Source organism: Tenrec ecaudatus, chromosome 16, assembly GCF_050624435.1.
Source record: "Tenrec ecaudatus isolate mTenEca1 chromosome 16, mTenEca1.hap1, whole genome shotgun sequence".
Taxonomy (NCBI): domain Eukaryota; kingdom Metazoa; phylum Chordata; class Mammalia; order Afrosoricida; family Tenrecidae; genus Tenrec; species Tenrec ecaudatus.
In genome coordinates this window covers 78,120,021-78,132,191 of record NC_134545.1, presented here as the reverse complement: position 1 = coordinate 78,132,191, position 12,171 = coordinate 78,120,021, and the positions used below count along the sequence as shown (strand labels likewise).

Here is a 12,171-nt window from a genome sequence, read left to right as displayed (position 1 = left end):
CTGCCATCAGTCAGGCCTTTTTTGTCACACACTGTTATGCTATCTTTTCAGAACCTCTAAACAAAAAGAATGATTAACAGTGTGACCTGGTGGAACAAACTCCAAATGCACTCTTCTCCTCACATTAAAAAACAAAAAACAAATGAGCATTGCCTTGATCTTTGATTTCACTTAATGAGTTTTGGAGGGTGAGGTGACAATGGCGTCTTCTACTGGCTTGATTAACATTTACTGTCAGGGTCATAAGAATAGCACCATGCCTTGTCCCCAGCATTGACCTGAGGGGAAAGAAAGTCTGGGTCGCTTCAGCTGTTCTTTCAAAGTGCAGCATGCTTCCACTTGATGCTTTTTCCTGGTCAGTCAGAACCGAGGCACACATTTCATACCGACCCTTCTCATTCCCAAATAGTCTGTTACAATTTGTTGAGCCGAGCTCCAAGACAGTCCAGATAACTTCCTCATCTCTTCAATAGTGGCTGTGGGTTTTTGAGCACAAGTGCATGGATTTTGTGGGCAATTTCATCCGTTCAGAAAGTTGATGGACATCAAAACAAGGCTTGTCATCAACTGACACTCACACACCTGAGTTTCCCCGTAGCACTGTCCTTATAAACTCTGTCCAACATCACAGCAGCATGTTTCCTGAGCAGGAAAAAAATGTTCACAGCCCCACACAGGTTCTTTTAAATTAGCTACCACAAAAAACGAGGTTCCAGGGAAACTGCTTTAATGAAAAAATTCACTGTGACCACAGAGAACCTTCCCAGGTGATGCCACTGGGTGCACTAACTCAAAACCAGTTGCTTGATGCTCGCCTATAGGGAACAATGTGTACTACGAAAGCTCCACCCAGCAGAGCTTTCTCTGTTTTTTGAAGGGGGTACCCCCTCGTAGACCACAACTATACTATTTCTGAGGTATGCCTGGATATACTGTTCCCATGTAGACACTTTTATTTGACAGTTACTGAATTTACAAATGTTTTATTTTAAAACATTCACTTGTATTTATAAATATAAAATACAGAACTGGCTTAAAGATGGTGCTCAGCAATGATACCCAGCAATAATTTAATTTATAACAGTTGCTTTTTCCATTGAAATATTTGGTTCTAAGTATCTTTTTAACCTACCTCTGTCAAACCTATGTGAGGTTTCCTAATAAGGTTCAGTAAACAGCTATTCAAAGTTCTGGTCAGCAGCAGATTCGTTGATTTTCTAAGCATGTCATCTATTTCTGTTGAACTAAAAACAAAGGTTGGTATCACTAAGCTTTCTGCAATGGAACAATTTAGTTAGCAATGCTAAGTAATAATTCAACAAAGCTTACTTTAAAAAATTGCTTCATTTCTTTTTATCTTTAAACAAATTAAAACCTAAAACTCAAAATCACTGCTATTGAGTCCATGCTGACCCATAGCAACCCTACAGAACAGAACAGAACTGCCCTGTGGCTTCCCAAGGTTGCTAGCCTAATTTACATTTAAAGGGGAAGATAGGAGAGGCAAATGTTGTACGTCCAGGAATGTACCTTCAATGTATAATCCTTAAATACAATTTTATTCCATTTAAGCCAAGTTGAAAGAAGGTGGGGAACAGAAAAGGGAAGAGAGTGTATGCGGACAAACTCTCAACATTCATACGTTAAGGAGTCTGGGAGGCCAAGCCTCCCGTAGAGGAAATCTTCAAGGTCGTGGGTTGGTGATGTGTCCCACGCACATTCTCCTAAGTAAAAGTTATTCCCCATGAGGTCCCCCATAATAATGCCAAATTTAAGGTGCTGTTTGCAAACACATGGCCACTGACTATACACATGGAGGTCAACTGCCTGAAGGTTGTCTGCCATCAAAAGCTAGCAGACCCTACTGTCTGTCCCACCCTAAGTAGGGCCCACTCCCTTCTGCTAAGGATCATAGATTGTTCCCCTGGAGAAGACCTCAACGACTCCTAAGGTCAAGCCAACTCAGATGACCGAGGATAGGCTGCCATCTTGGCTTTAGAGCCTACCATCTTGTTACATTTGTGCCTTCCTGTCACATGTGTGTCCCTAGTGCCTCCCTTTCTTATTGCGTGTACACCCCTAGTTCGCGCCCCCTCCTGTTACGTGCATGCCTATTGAGCAACCCCTTCCTGTGTGCTTACCTAGCCTGCGTGCCCCAGATTATATAACTAATGAGATTACATGATTCGCTCTCTCTGCTTGGACCTGGCTCCGAGGAGGTGAGCCCTTGCATACTTTATCTTGTCTGATGTCATTTTAACTAACTATCAATTACACACCGCCTCTTAGACCCATTTGGTTGTGGGGAGGCTGGATCCCTATAGAAGATAACTGTTAAGGGGAGATTTTTTGTAATGTTTCTTCTTTTGATTGTATATATTTACCTCAAAATAATAGATGAAAGCACCTATCTTGCTCATTTCATCAGCAACAGAGAATTAAATGTTCTCAACTGGAGCCTCTACTAGAGAGTACATAAACAAGTCCATCCAAAATGTAAGCCAACATTTCTCTAGCCCTTAACGTCTTCATCTGAGAGTTCACAAATATACTCACTCCTCACTTAGCAGCATGGTGAAGCTCCCAAGCCCAGGCGATTGTGGGAAAATTGGCTTTATGTAAAAATGAAGAATGCCCATAGCAGATCACAAAATGGAAAATGCCTACATATCATTACACAATATTCCATAACTGTAGGATCACAGCCCTGCTAAGCTGACCCAGAACCTTATCCATCACAGCCAGCTTTGCTCTTGCCTGGCACCTTAGTACCTGTTACTACTAGATGTACATCACTAATGCACAAAACAGTCTGATGGTTTAAAAAAATCAAGTCACTTACCCCAAATCCTGCTATAGTTAGTAAGTGTCAGCATGAAGACTCAAAGTAGGATATGTCAGAGCTGGACGCTTATGACCTTGACCTCTACATCTCTATGTCTTAGATCAAACTTCAGAATGTCAAATGAAAAATGATGTAGGCATCAATTATGGGTGGTTCTCAGACCATTTGAGTTCCAAGAGCTATCGACTACTGAAACCTACCTTTGTAATATCACTTGTTTTGTGCTATTTCTCTTCAATTAGCATTCATTTGTATTAATTGTTTTACATATGCTAGATTACATGAGTGTGTCATGTTGTTCACTAGGCAGAATACACTATCTCTAGTTAGTTTAATGACTGAGGTCAAAAGCTGGTTGACTTTAAAATAGCGTTTTAGAGATGCTGAGACCAAAGGCTGGCGGTGGAATGTGGTGAAGCTCAAGGAAGTGGTCTTAACCTTGAGCTTGAATCACAATCATCTGAAGGGTTTCGTAAGCCTGTGGGCCCCCCCTCTCAGAGTTTCTAGTTCCGTAGGTCAGCGGCTGCATTTCTGACCACTTTCTGCATGGTGTGACGGCTGCTGACACAACGAGGACCTCTGCTTTATGGAAACCGCAGATCACAACACATGCTGTGCTTTAGGCATGTGTGTGCTACGTATTTCCTCCCATGCCCCACTCCTGTGATCCAACATCGATGTACCCTGGTGGGACGCACATTTCATTTTCCATTAATCTGTACATTGCTTAAATCAAAAAAGATTTGTAGTAACTTACAATAAGAAACACAGATACAATAAAGTAAAATACAACCATCGTGTTCCGCTTGAAAAAGAATTCTCAGACTTCAAGCCTTTTTTTTCCACTTGAAATTCAGAAGAGTTTCTCATGTTGCTCAGTGTTTATATTTGGAAGAATGGATTCCTGAGAGGCAGTCGCCATAAAACCTAGCTTCACTACTCAGAGAGTTCTCCTAATCAGAAATTTTCCTCTGACTACACTGCAGGATCCATCGAGGGAGCCTGACCAAAGTGTGGTATAAAGAGTAAGGTTCCACCAACATTACTGCTCTCTTCTTCAATGTTGCATTTTTATGGACATGGGACCTACTCTTTCATCCCCGCTCTCATGCTAACTAGGCTATCCTGGACAAAGGATATAGCCTCACTGGGCCTCAGGTTCCTTGTCAGCAAACTAGGAATACTACCACATTCCCTTAAAGAGCACCGACGACACTGTCAATACACCCTGGACTGCTAAGCACAAGCTTGGTGGGTCAAACTTCTCCCCAGGAGAATGTTGAGACTCTCCACTCTCTTGATTTACAGCCTCAAAAACCTGGTATCAGGTTGCTATGAGTCCGAATCAACTTGATGGATGTGTGATTGGTTTTTAGTTTGGTTATCACGTTCTCTATCTTCAGAAATGTGGATGTTACTTTATCACACAAGATTTGCCAACAGAATCAAGTTAACTATAGCTGCCCAAGCTACGCTCCCTTACTAAGTAGGATGCCAATCTGCTACCGCTACCTTGCACTAGTTTGCTGATTTTGTATAAATCTTCACACTTCAGATATATCTGAGCGAAGACCAAGTAAAACTATTAAGAATATCAGATTTGATGCCAGGAGCTGAAGAGGAGAGCAAATGTTTTGAGAATGATGAGGGCAAAGAATGTACAAATGTGATTTACACGATTGATGTATGTAGAGTTGTATGAGCCCCTAATAAAACTATTAAAAAATAATAAAAATTTAAAAATAAAAATAATTAAATAAAGAGAATATCAGATTGTCAACAAGTCAATGACATCCATAAGAAAAGAGAATTGGTAGTGGACTTAATTTCTGCCCTGCTGTCTGCTCTGAACATCACCACTCCTGGTGTCTGTCTGCAGCCCAGGTCGCTGTCTGTCCCAGGCCTCCCTCTCCCATGTGCCCTCCTTCTGGCTGGAGTGGGGTCAGCGGCCTGGCCAACTGTGCTGGCCTGGCTCCTCAGCAGTGGTGCTGTTGTGAACAGGCCAGGGCACTGTGGCAGACAGGTTCCCAGGGAGGGCACACTGTCAGAGTGTGTGCTGCCCGCCCTCCTCATGCAGGATTAAAAAAATTTAAAAAAAAAAAGAGAGAGAGAATTGGTAAAAACAGTTAACTTTATTTAGATCCTAAAACAAACTTATAAACTACCAGTAAGCACTTTGGGGATAATTTGAGAAAACAGAAAATACCAGCAATGACAAGGGAATTGATATCAAAGAATGAACTGCATTGCTAACTGCATGGTCAGCAGTTTGAAACCACCAGCTGCTTCGCAGGTGCACTCAACTCCCATAATGAGTCACAGGCTCAGCCACTCACGGGGGCAGTTGGACCCTGTCCTTATAGAGTCGCTGTGAGTCAACATCGACTTGATGGCAGTAAGTTTTGCTTTTTTTTCCTTCTGCTATGTTAAGTGTGTTCATGAAATAAAATGTCTCTATCGATTTTAGAAACACATCAGTGTTTAGGGATAAAATGTCATTATTTATAGAATTTGCTTTTAAAATACTTCAGTAAAAATAAATGATCAGATTGTTAGCAACTTACCTTCAATTTCACTAAAATATACATATTTTCCTAGTGAGGGCATCATCTATTAAAGAATCATGGCATAAAAATAGCATTCATGTTTAATAAATTGAATAAAATTACATTTCTTATTAGTAAACTTACCTCCGGTGTAGTGACTCTGAAAATTTAAGGCTGGCATAAATAAATTCTTTAACTTGAATGTAAATATGAGGCACTGACTGAGACATGGGGAATTTCTTTGGGAAAGATTGCTGCATAAGAAAAAAAAAGGGTTTTTTTAAATTTAGGAAACAATGTTTTAATTACATAATGATATAGAGAAAACCAACTGGTTTCATATTTGAATCCACAGCCAATAGCTGCATCACAAAGTGTACTTTGTTATAGTTTGCACGCTGTTTGGGAGATTTTAAAGAAAAGAAGTATTTGGGGAGGAACTATGACGGCGATTTACCCATTTCTTAATCACATTGCCAGGTTTCTAACAAGCAACGAAAGCATCTCCCTGCCCATGCCTCTGTGTGTTTTGATGATAGTTCTGTCACTGGTTTTATTCTTCCCCACTCGCCACACCTAGAGCCCTGCTGGTGCAGTGGTTACACGTTGGGCTGCAATCACATGGTCACCAGTTCGAAACCACTAATCGCTCCTCAGGAGAAAGACTGGGCTTTCTATTCCCATAAACAGATTGGGAAACCCACAGGGGGCCACTATAAGTCTGTACTGACTTGATGACAGTGAGAGAGATTTTCCACATAGTAGCCGGATAAATCTTCTGAAAGCACAAATGTGATGATGCTTGTACTGCTCAAAACGTTTTGCTGACTTCTAATAATCCTCAGGAAATAGGCTGAACTCACTGACACTACACCAGGGTTACCAAAATCTGGCCCTTTTTCTGTCTCCAGCTTCATCTATCCACGTCCACCTACTGCAGATGCACAGTCTTTGAGCACACTGTCTCCATCGGAAGCACTGCCGGCTTCGGTGAACTGTCGTTTTCCTCTCTCACTCACTGGACTGTACGCTTCTTCTCAGTAAAAACTGAAAATCTAGCACAGAGCGCAGTGCCGTGTATGTGGCGGGGGAGGAGCGGTATGGGAATACACAACTGTACACTGGAAAGGAGCCCAGCCAGTGCACTGGAGAAGCGCTCGGCGCCTAACGGCAAGGTTGGCAGTTTGAAGCCACCAGCCCCGCTATGGGAGACAGGACCCAGTGATCTCCTGGAAAGGGGTCAGCCCAGGAAATCCTAGGGGGCAATCCTCCTTGGTCCCATACGGTCACTGATGACTCCACGAGGAGGCCCACACAAAGCAGCAGCAATGACAATGGATGTGGAGAGTCCTCTCCGACCAGAGCTGGTTTCCAACTTCAGAGGATCCTGTAACTGAAGAGCTAATGTCCTTTAACAACAGCTCATAACAATGTAAGTGCCTACTCACCTCCAATTTCCTTTATGTGGAGGGAGCCCAGTACTGTCTGAGGCACTTCAGTTTTGAGAATTTATTTCAATGACATTAAAAAACAGAGTATGAAAATTTTATTTTAGCCATATGGCTTTAATCAAACTAGCATAGATATTTGCAAAAAAGACAGGCTTCTGCATAAATGTTCGTCTTGGTCCTTCTTATTCATAATTTACTCTGAAAATAATAAGTTACATGAGAGGCTGTCTTACGTTTTCTATAGCTTAACTGAAAATTATACTTAATTATTTTAAAACTAAAAATACATAAAACTAAGAGAAGGTTACTAAATAATTTGGGGGATTTATTTTTAAATGTTCACATTTAAATTTTCCATGTATTTTTTTACCTTATTAAGGAGCCCTGGTGGTACAGTGGTTCTACTTGGGCTATGATCCACAAGGTCTGCAGTTTGAAACCAGTAGCCACTCGATGTGAGAAAGACAGGGCTCTCTACTCTCATAAAGAGTTACAGTCTCAGAAACTCACAGGGGCAGTTCTACTCTGTCCTGCAGGGTCGAGAGGAGTCGGCATCAACTCAATGGCAGTGAGAATTTTAATGCTGAGTGCTATGTGGGCAAATGAACACAACCCTTAATGAGCTTAATTCTAAGAAGTACTGCATATTTTGGGTTTCCAGCAAGGTTAAACATCTTTGTAATTGCACAAACAGGATAGTTTAATGTAATTGGAAAGAACACTAAAAATAACTTTGCTCCACTTCTTCAGTGACAGAGGAGATGTGAAAGTCCAAATAGAGAACATTCTGTTAATTAAAAAAAATACGTATGTTGGTCTTTTGTGTGTATTAAACTCAACTACAAGGCAATAGAATGTTTGCTATAATTGATAAGCTATAATTTTTAAGTGTGTTATAATCAAAATGTTATGCATTTAGTTACATGCTTCTATATTCAGTATCTATTACACATAATATTTTTAGTTTGTGTTTAAAAATACAAAACAAAAATTATAGTCACAAGTCACAGTCTTATTCATTCAGAAGAGATAATCGTGTACAAAAGGACTAAATTATTAAAAGTTGGAAAAAAGAATAAAGAAATATAGGGATTAAACAAGAATAAAGAAGCAAACAGATTATGGTAACAGGAAATAAACATATCCTTTTTTCCGTGAAATGAGTCCACATATACACCAGCGAGACATGGCTGTATGTGCCTGTGTGCACCCATGTGTCATGTGCATTCTATGTGCACAGATATCCTGCATGCCTGTCTACTTCCTTTTTCTGTCACGTTTGTGGCTCAGACATTTCAAGTCCAAAACCACGTACTTCCTACCTCTGGAGGGAGCTACTGACTTCAGAAACCCCTTCTTCAAACAAGAAATGTACTTTTAGAACGAAGCTGTCAATAAAAAATCTTCCAGAGTGCTGCAGGCTTATCTTTTTAGCTGGAATACACTTTTTTCCTTGGAACGCACCCACTATTAGTGGCACCTGCCCTGGGAATCCACCCAATCTCCAGGACACTGCTCCTGCCATCACCCAGAAGCCCTTCTTAATCTCACCAAAAGGAAGGAATGCTTGTCCAGATGGTGACACGGTCTTTCAACCCTAACCAAACCGCTCGAAGGCGTCAAATCACAGCCACCAAAAAGATGGCCAGGGAAAGGGAGGCACGCTCATAATGCTATGTAGTATTAACTAATACAAATGTATTTTCATGGAAGTTCTTGAATGAAAAAGTAGCTTGTACCTTTTCAAGGTCTGCATCCTGAAAGGGAAATTTGCTGATGATTATTTTGTATTCCTCTTCATGAGCAACAGGGATGGGGCTGTAGTTGTCTTCTTCAAAAATATCCCTGTTAAAATAGGAGGGAGACGTAGAAAACTTAACGATGGAAAAATGCATCATTGAAGTGTTACGGAATTTTTCTTTTAAAAAGCTATTCCGAAAAGTGTTTTGCATTTATTAATGAGAGGTTCAAATAAGAAAACACTGGCTAATCACACAGCATTATAATCACACAGCATTATTCAACACCAAATTGCTCCTTGCAATTCATGTGCAATCTCTTCCTTTGTTTCCGATTCTAGAACAATTCGCGGATGATACAGCTAAAAAAAATGACCTATAAAATCAAATCTAGTCATGAGATTAAGTCTATTCCAATCATCTTTCTTGAGAAGAGACAATTCTCTAGTTGTGTGTCTTTTTTCTTTAGATGATACCCCCCTCGGAGATCAAGGCAAGGTCTTCTATTGGCTTAATCACTCTTAGTGCTCTCACTGGAAGAGAACCTTTTAAAATTAGGAAGGCGGAGACATTTCCTAATCACAAAATAGCTCTGTGCTTTCCGACATGGGCCTGATGCAAGGGCTGTGGCTCTGTTCGAGTCTATGGAGTTTTTCCCACGCCTAGTAATCCCAGGTACACAGAACAAGACACTGCCAGCTGTGCATTCCTGTTAAAAAGAACATTGCAAGATCTACTCTGAGATACAACACTGTCAGTGATAGGACACTAGCCGTATGCCTATAGGGAAGAACAGTTAATAAGATAATTATTCAAATTTATGCACCAACCACTAATAACAGAGGTGAGGAAATTAAAGATTTTACTAACTTTGGCAGTCTGAAATTTATTACACATGCAATCAAGAAGTATTGATAATTACTGGTGATTGAAATGAGAACGTTGGAAATAAAGAAGATTGTCAGGTAGAAACACAACTCTGGTGATAGAAATGATGCCAGGAATCATATAGAATTTTACAAGAACAACGAATTAATCACTGGAGATATCTTTTTTCAGCAACATAAGCAATGAATATACAGTTCCATCCTCACTGGATATACCACACAGACGTCATCTATGAACTACAACTGCAGAAGAGACGATGGAGAAGTTCAGTATCATCACCCAAAACAAAGGCATGGGGTCAAATGTGAAGAGGTCAGCAATTGCAAGTTCAAGCTAAAGCAAGAGAAAATCCAAACAAGTCCACAGGAGCCAAAACACAACCTTGGGTATATTCCACTTGCATTTCCAGACCATCTCAAGAGTAGACTTGACGCACTGAGCATTCCAAACCAAAGGGAGGTACACTGTGGAGTGATAGCAAGGCCCTCACACATGAAAAACAACATCAAAAAGCAGGTCATTAAAAAGATAAAGAAAAGACCAGAACTTACACCTCCTGGGCCAAGGGGCACTCGCTTGAAGGCAACAGGAGCTATGGCATGGTTTAAAATCAGGAAAGGTAGATGCCAAGGTTACATCCTTGCACCGTACTTACTCACTCTGCATGCCAAGCAAGCACTCGGGACGCTGGCCTATGAGAAGACGTGGCACCAGAGTTGGAGGAAGGCTTATTAACAACCTGACATTAGCAGAGACCATAACTTGCTCACTAAAAGTGACGAGAATGTGATGAATTTAGTGAGGAAGAATCAAAGATTATAGCCTTCATAATTGATTACATATCTATCTAAAACCATTTTCTACCCATCCATCCAAACTCCTGACAGCTAGACCAATCAACAGCAGCGCAAGAACTCTGACTTGGACTCGCCATCAACATCCATGGAAGCTGCTGCTCAAAGATCAAACAAATGGCATTGGCAAAACCTGATGCAAAAGATACATTCAAATAATCAAAAAGAAAGATGTCGCTTTGAAGATGGAGGCGCATATTACCGAAGCCATGGTATTTTCTATCCTGTAGTAGGAATATGAAAGCTAGACAACGAGTAAGGAAGAATTATGGTGCTGGTGAAGGATGCAGAAAACACCATGGATTTCCAGAGAACAAATAAATCAGTCCCGCGAGAACAGAGCCACACTGCTCCCTAAAACGGTAGCCCGGCCGGCGAGCCCTTCTCTCCGGTCCTCTGAGCAAGTCATCAGCAGAGATCTGTCCCTGGAGAAGGACACCCGACTTGGCAAAGTAGAGGGTCAATGAACGAGACGAAGACCCTCAACCAGCTGGCTAACAGTGGCTATAGGAATAAGCTAGAAGACCCCAAGGGCAGGATGGCCGGGCCCAGGCAGGGCTCCATTCTGTGGCACACCGGGTTGCTAGGAGGTAGTAGACCTGACTGGGAGGCACCTAATGGCTTATTGTTAGTAATCTGATTACTGAAGTGACGTCTACAACACGTATTGACTTCATATTATGTAAAGGACATTGTACTCGAGCTAGGAAATCAAGAACAAAAAAATAAAATAAAATATGGATTCTAGTATACAGTGGAAGAGAAATACACATAAAAAACTATGACAGTAGACAGATGATAAAGTATATTACAGGAGTAGATAAAGTTTAATTATTCAATATTGACTATAACTTCTACTTTTCCCTCATTTAAAAGTTGTCAATTCAATGCTGATAAAATCTTTGAAGGCCTAGATCAGAGACAAAGGAAGATTCAATTCTGCTACTTAAAATTCAAAGTCTCAGAAAATGATTAGGGCAAAGAATGTACAGATGTGCTTTATACAACTGATATATGTATATGTATAGATTGTGATAAGAGTTGTATGAGCCCCTAATAAAATGTTAAAAAAAAATCAAAGCCTCAAGCTTGGTGTAGTGGGATGTTGAAGGTAGCCATTTGGAAAGTATGTATTACAACTAAAGTGGTATCACTGCTTCCCCATCCCACCTCACCCCACCGCTCTTATTATGGAGAACGAACCCATTAGCTTCCCAGAGAACAATGTCTCATGGTTTCCCCAATCTTCTAGAACAATTTCCCTAATAGGTGTCTTTAGGGAGATAGGCGAAAAAGGCTGACTTAGTAAACTGGAGTCATTGGAAAAATAAAAATATCCTTCACTGCGGGTAGGCTAGCACCATACATTCTGAAGAGCATCACAGAAGGGTAAGTAAAGAAGTATTGTGACAAAGCCGGCATCTTCATTAAACAAAAATACCCTAATGTGAAGCCACTGTGCCTGTCCTATCCTTTGTTTATTTACGTCTACATACTTCTAAGGAGGCAGTTCTCTCTAACCCTGCCCTAGAGAATTTTGTGCTCTTTGAGGGGCTCGACTCGTATTCCTTTGAAATGTGTTTTTTGGGGGGAGAAGGGGAGGAGTTGGAGAAGAGAGAAGTCTGAAAGAGAAGGGCTTTGAGGTGGATAGAGTAAGTTTTCTCTATAAAATTCTCATAAGACAGTCCTTACTACCTTCAAAGAATGATTAAGTGTATTGTGTGATGGGGGAAACGTGACCCTTTTCTTACCAATATAGTTTCCAATTTGACTAAAATGTTCTCTAATAAGTCCTGTGATCATCTTGTGTCCTCAGAGACAATCTATCCAGATTGTCCCTTTGGGGAT

The 12,171-nt window shown here is 40.8% G+C and overlaps 1 protein-coding gene across 2 annotated transcripts in view; it reads right to left on the bottom strand.

The window, feature by feature from the left end:
• Positions 1–12,171, bottom strand: part of EXOC6 (exocyst complex component 6) — a 155,157-nt gene that overhangs the window by 86,939 nt on the left and 56,047 nt on the right. For both annotated transcript variants that reach the window (XM_075534170.1, XM_075534169.1), the window contains exons 14-16: positions 8,582–8,687; positions 5,536–5,645; positions 1,133–1,244 (exon numbers count right to left, since the gene is read on the bottom strand). In XM_075534170.1, coding sequence (XP_075390285.1) covers positions 1,133–1,244; positions 5,536–5,645; positions 8,582–8,687 — 328 coding nt within the window. The remainder of the gene's footprint in view (positions 1–1,132; positions 1,245–5,535; positions 5,646–8,581; positions 8,688–12,171) is intronic.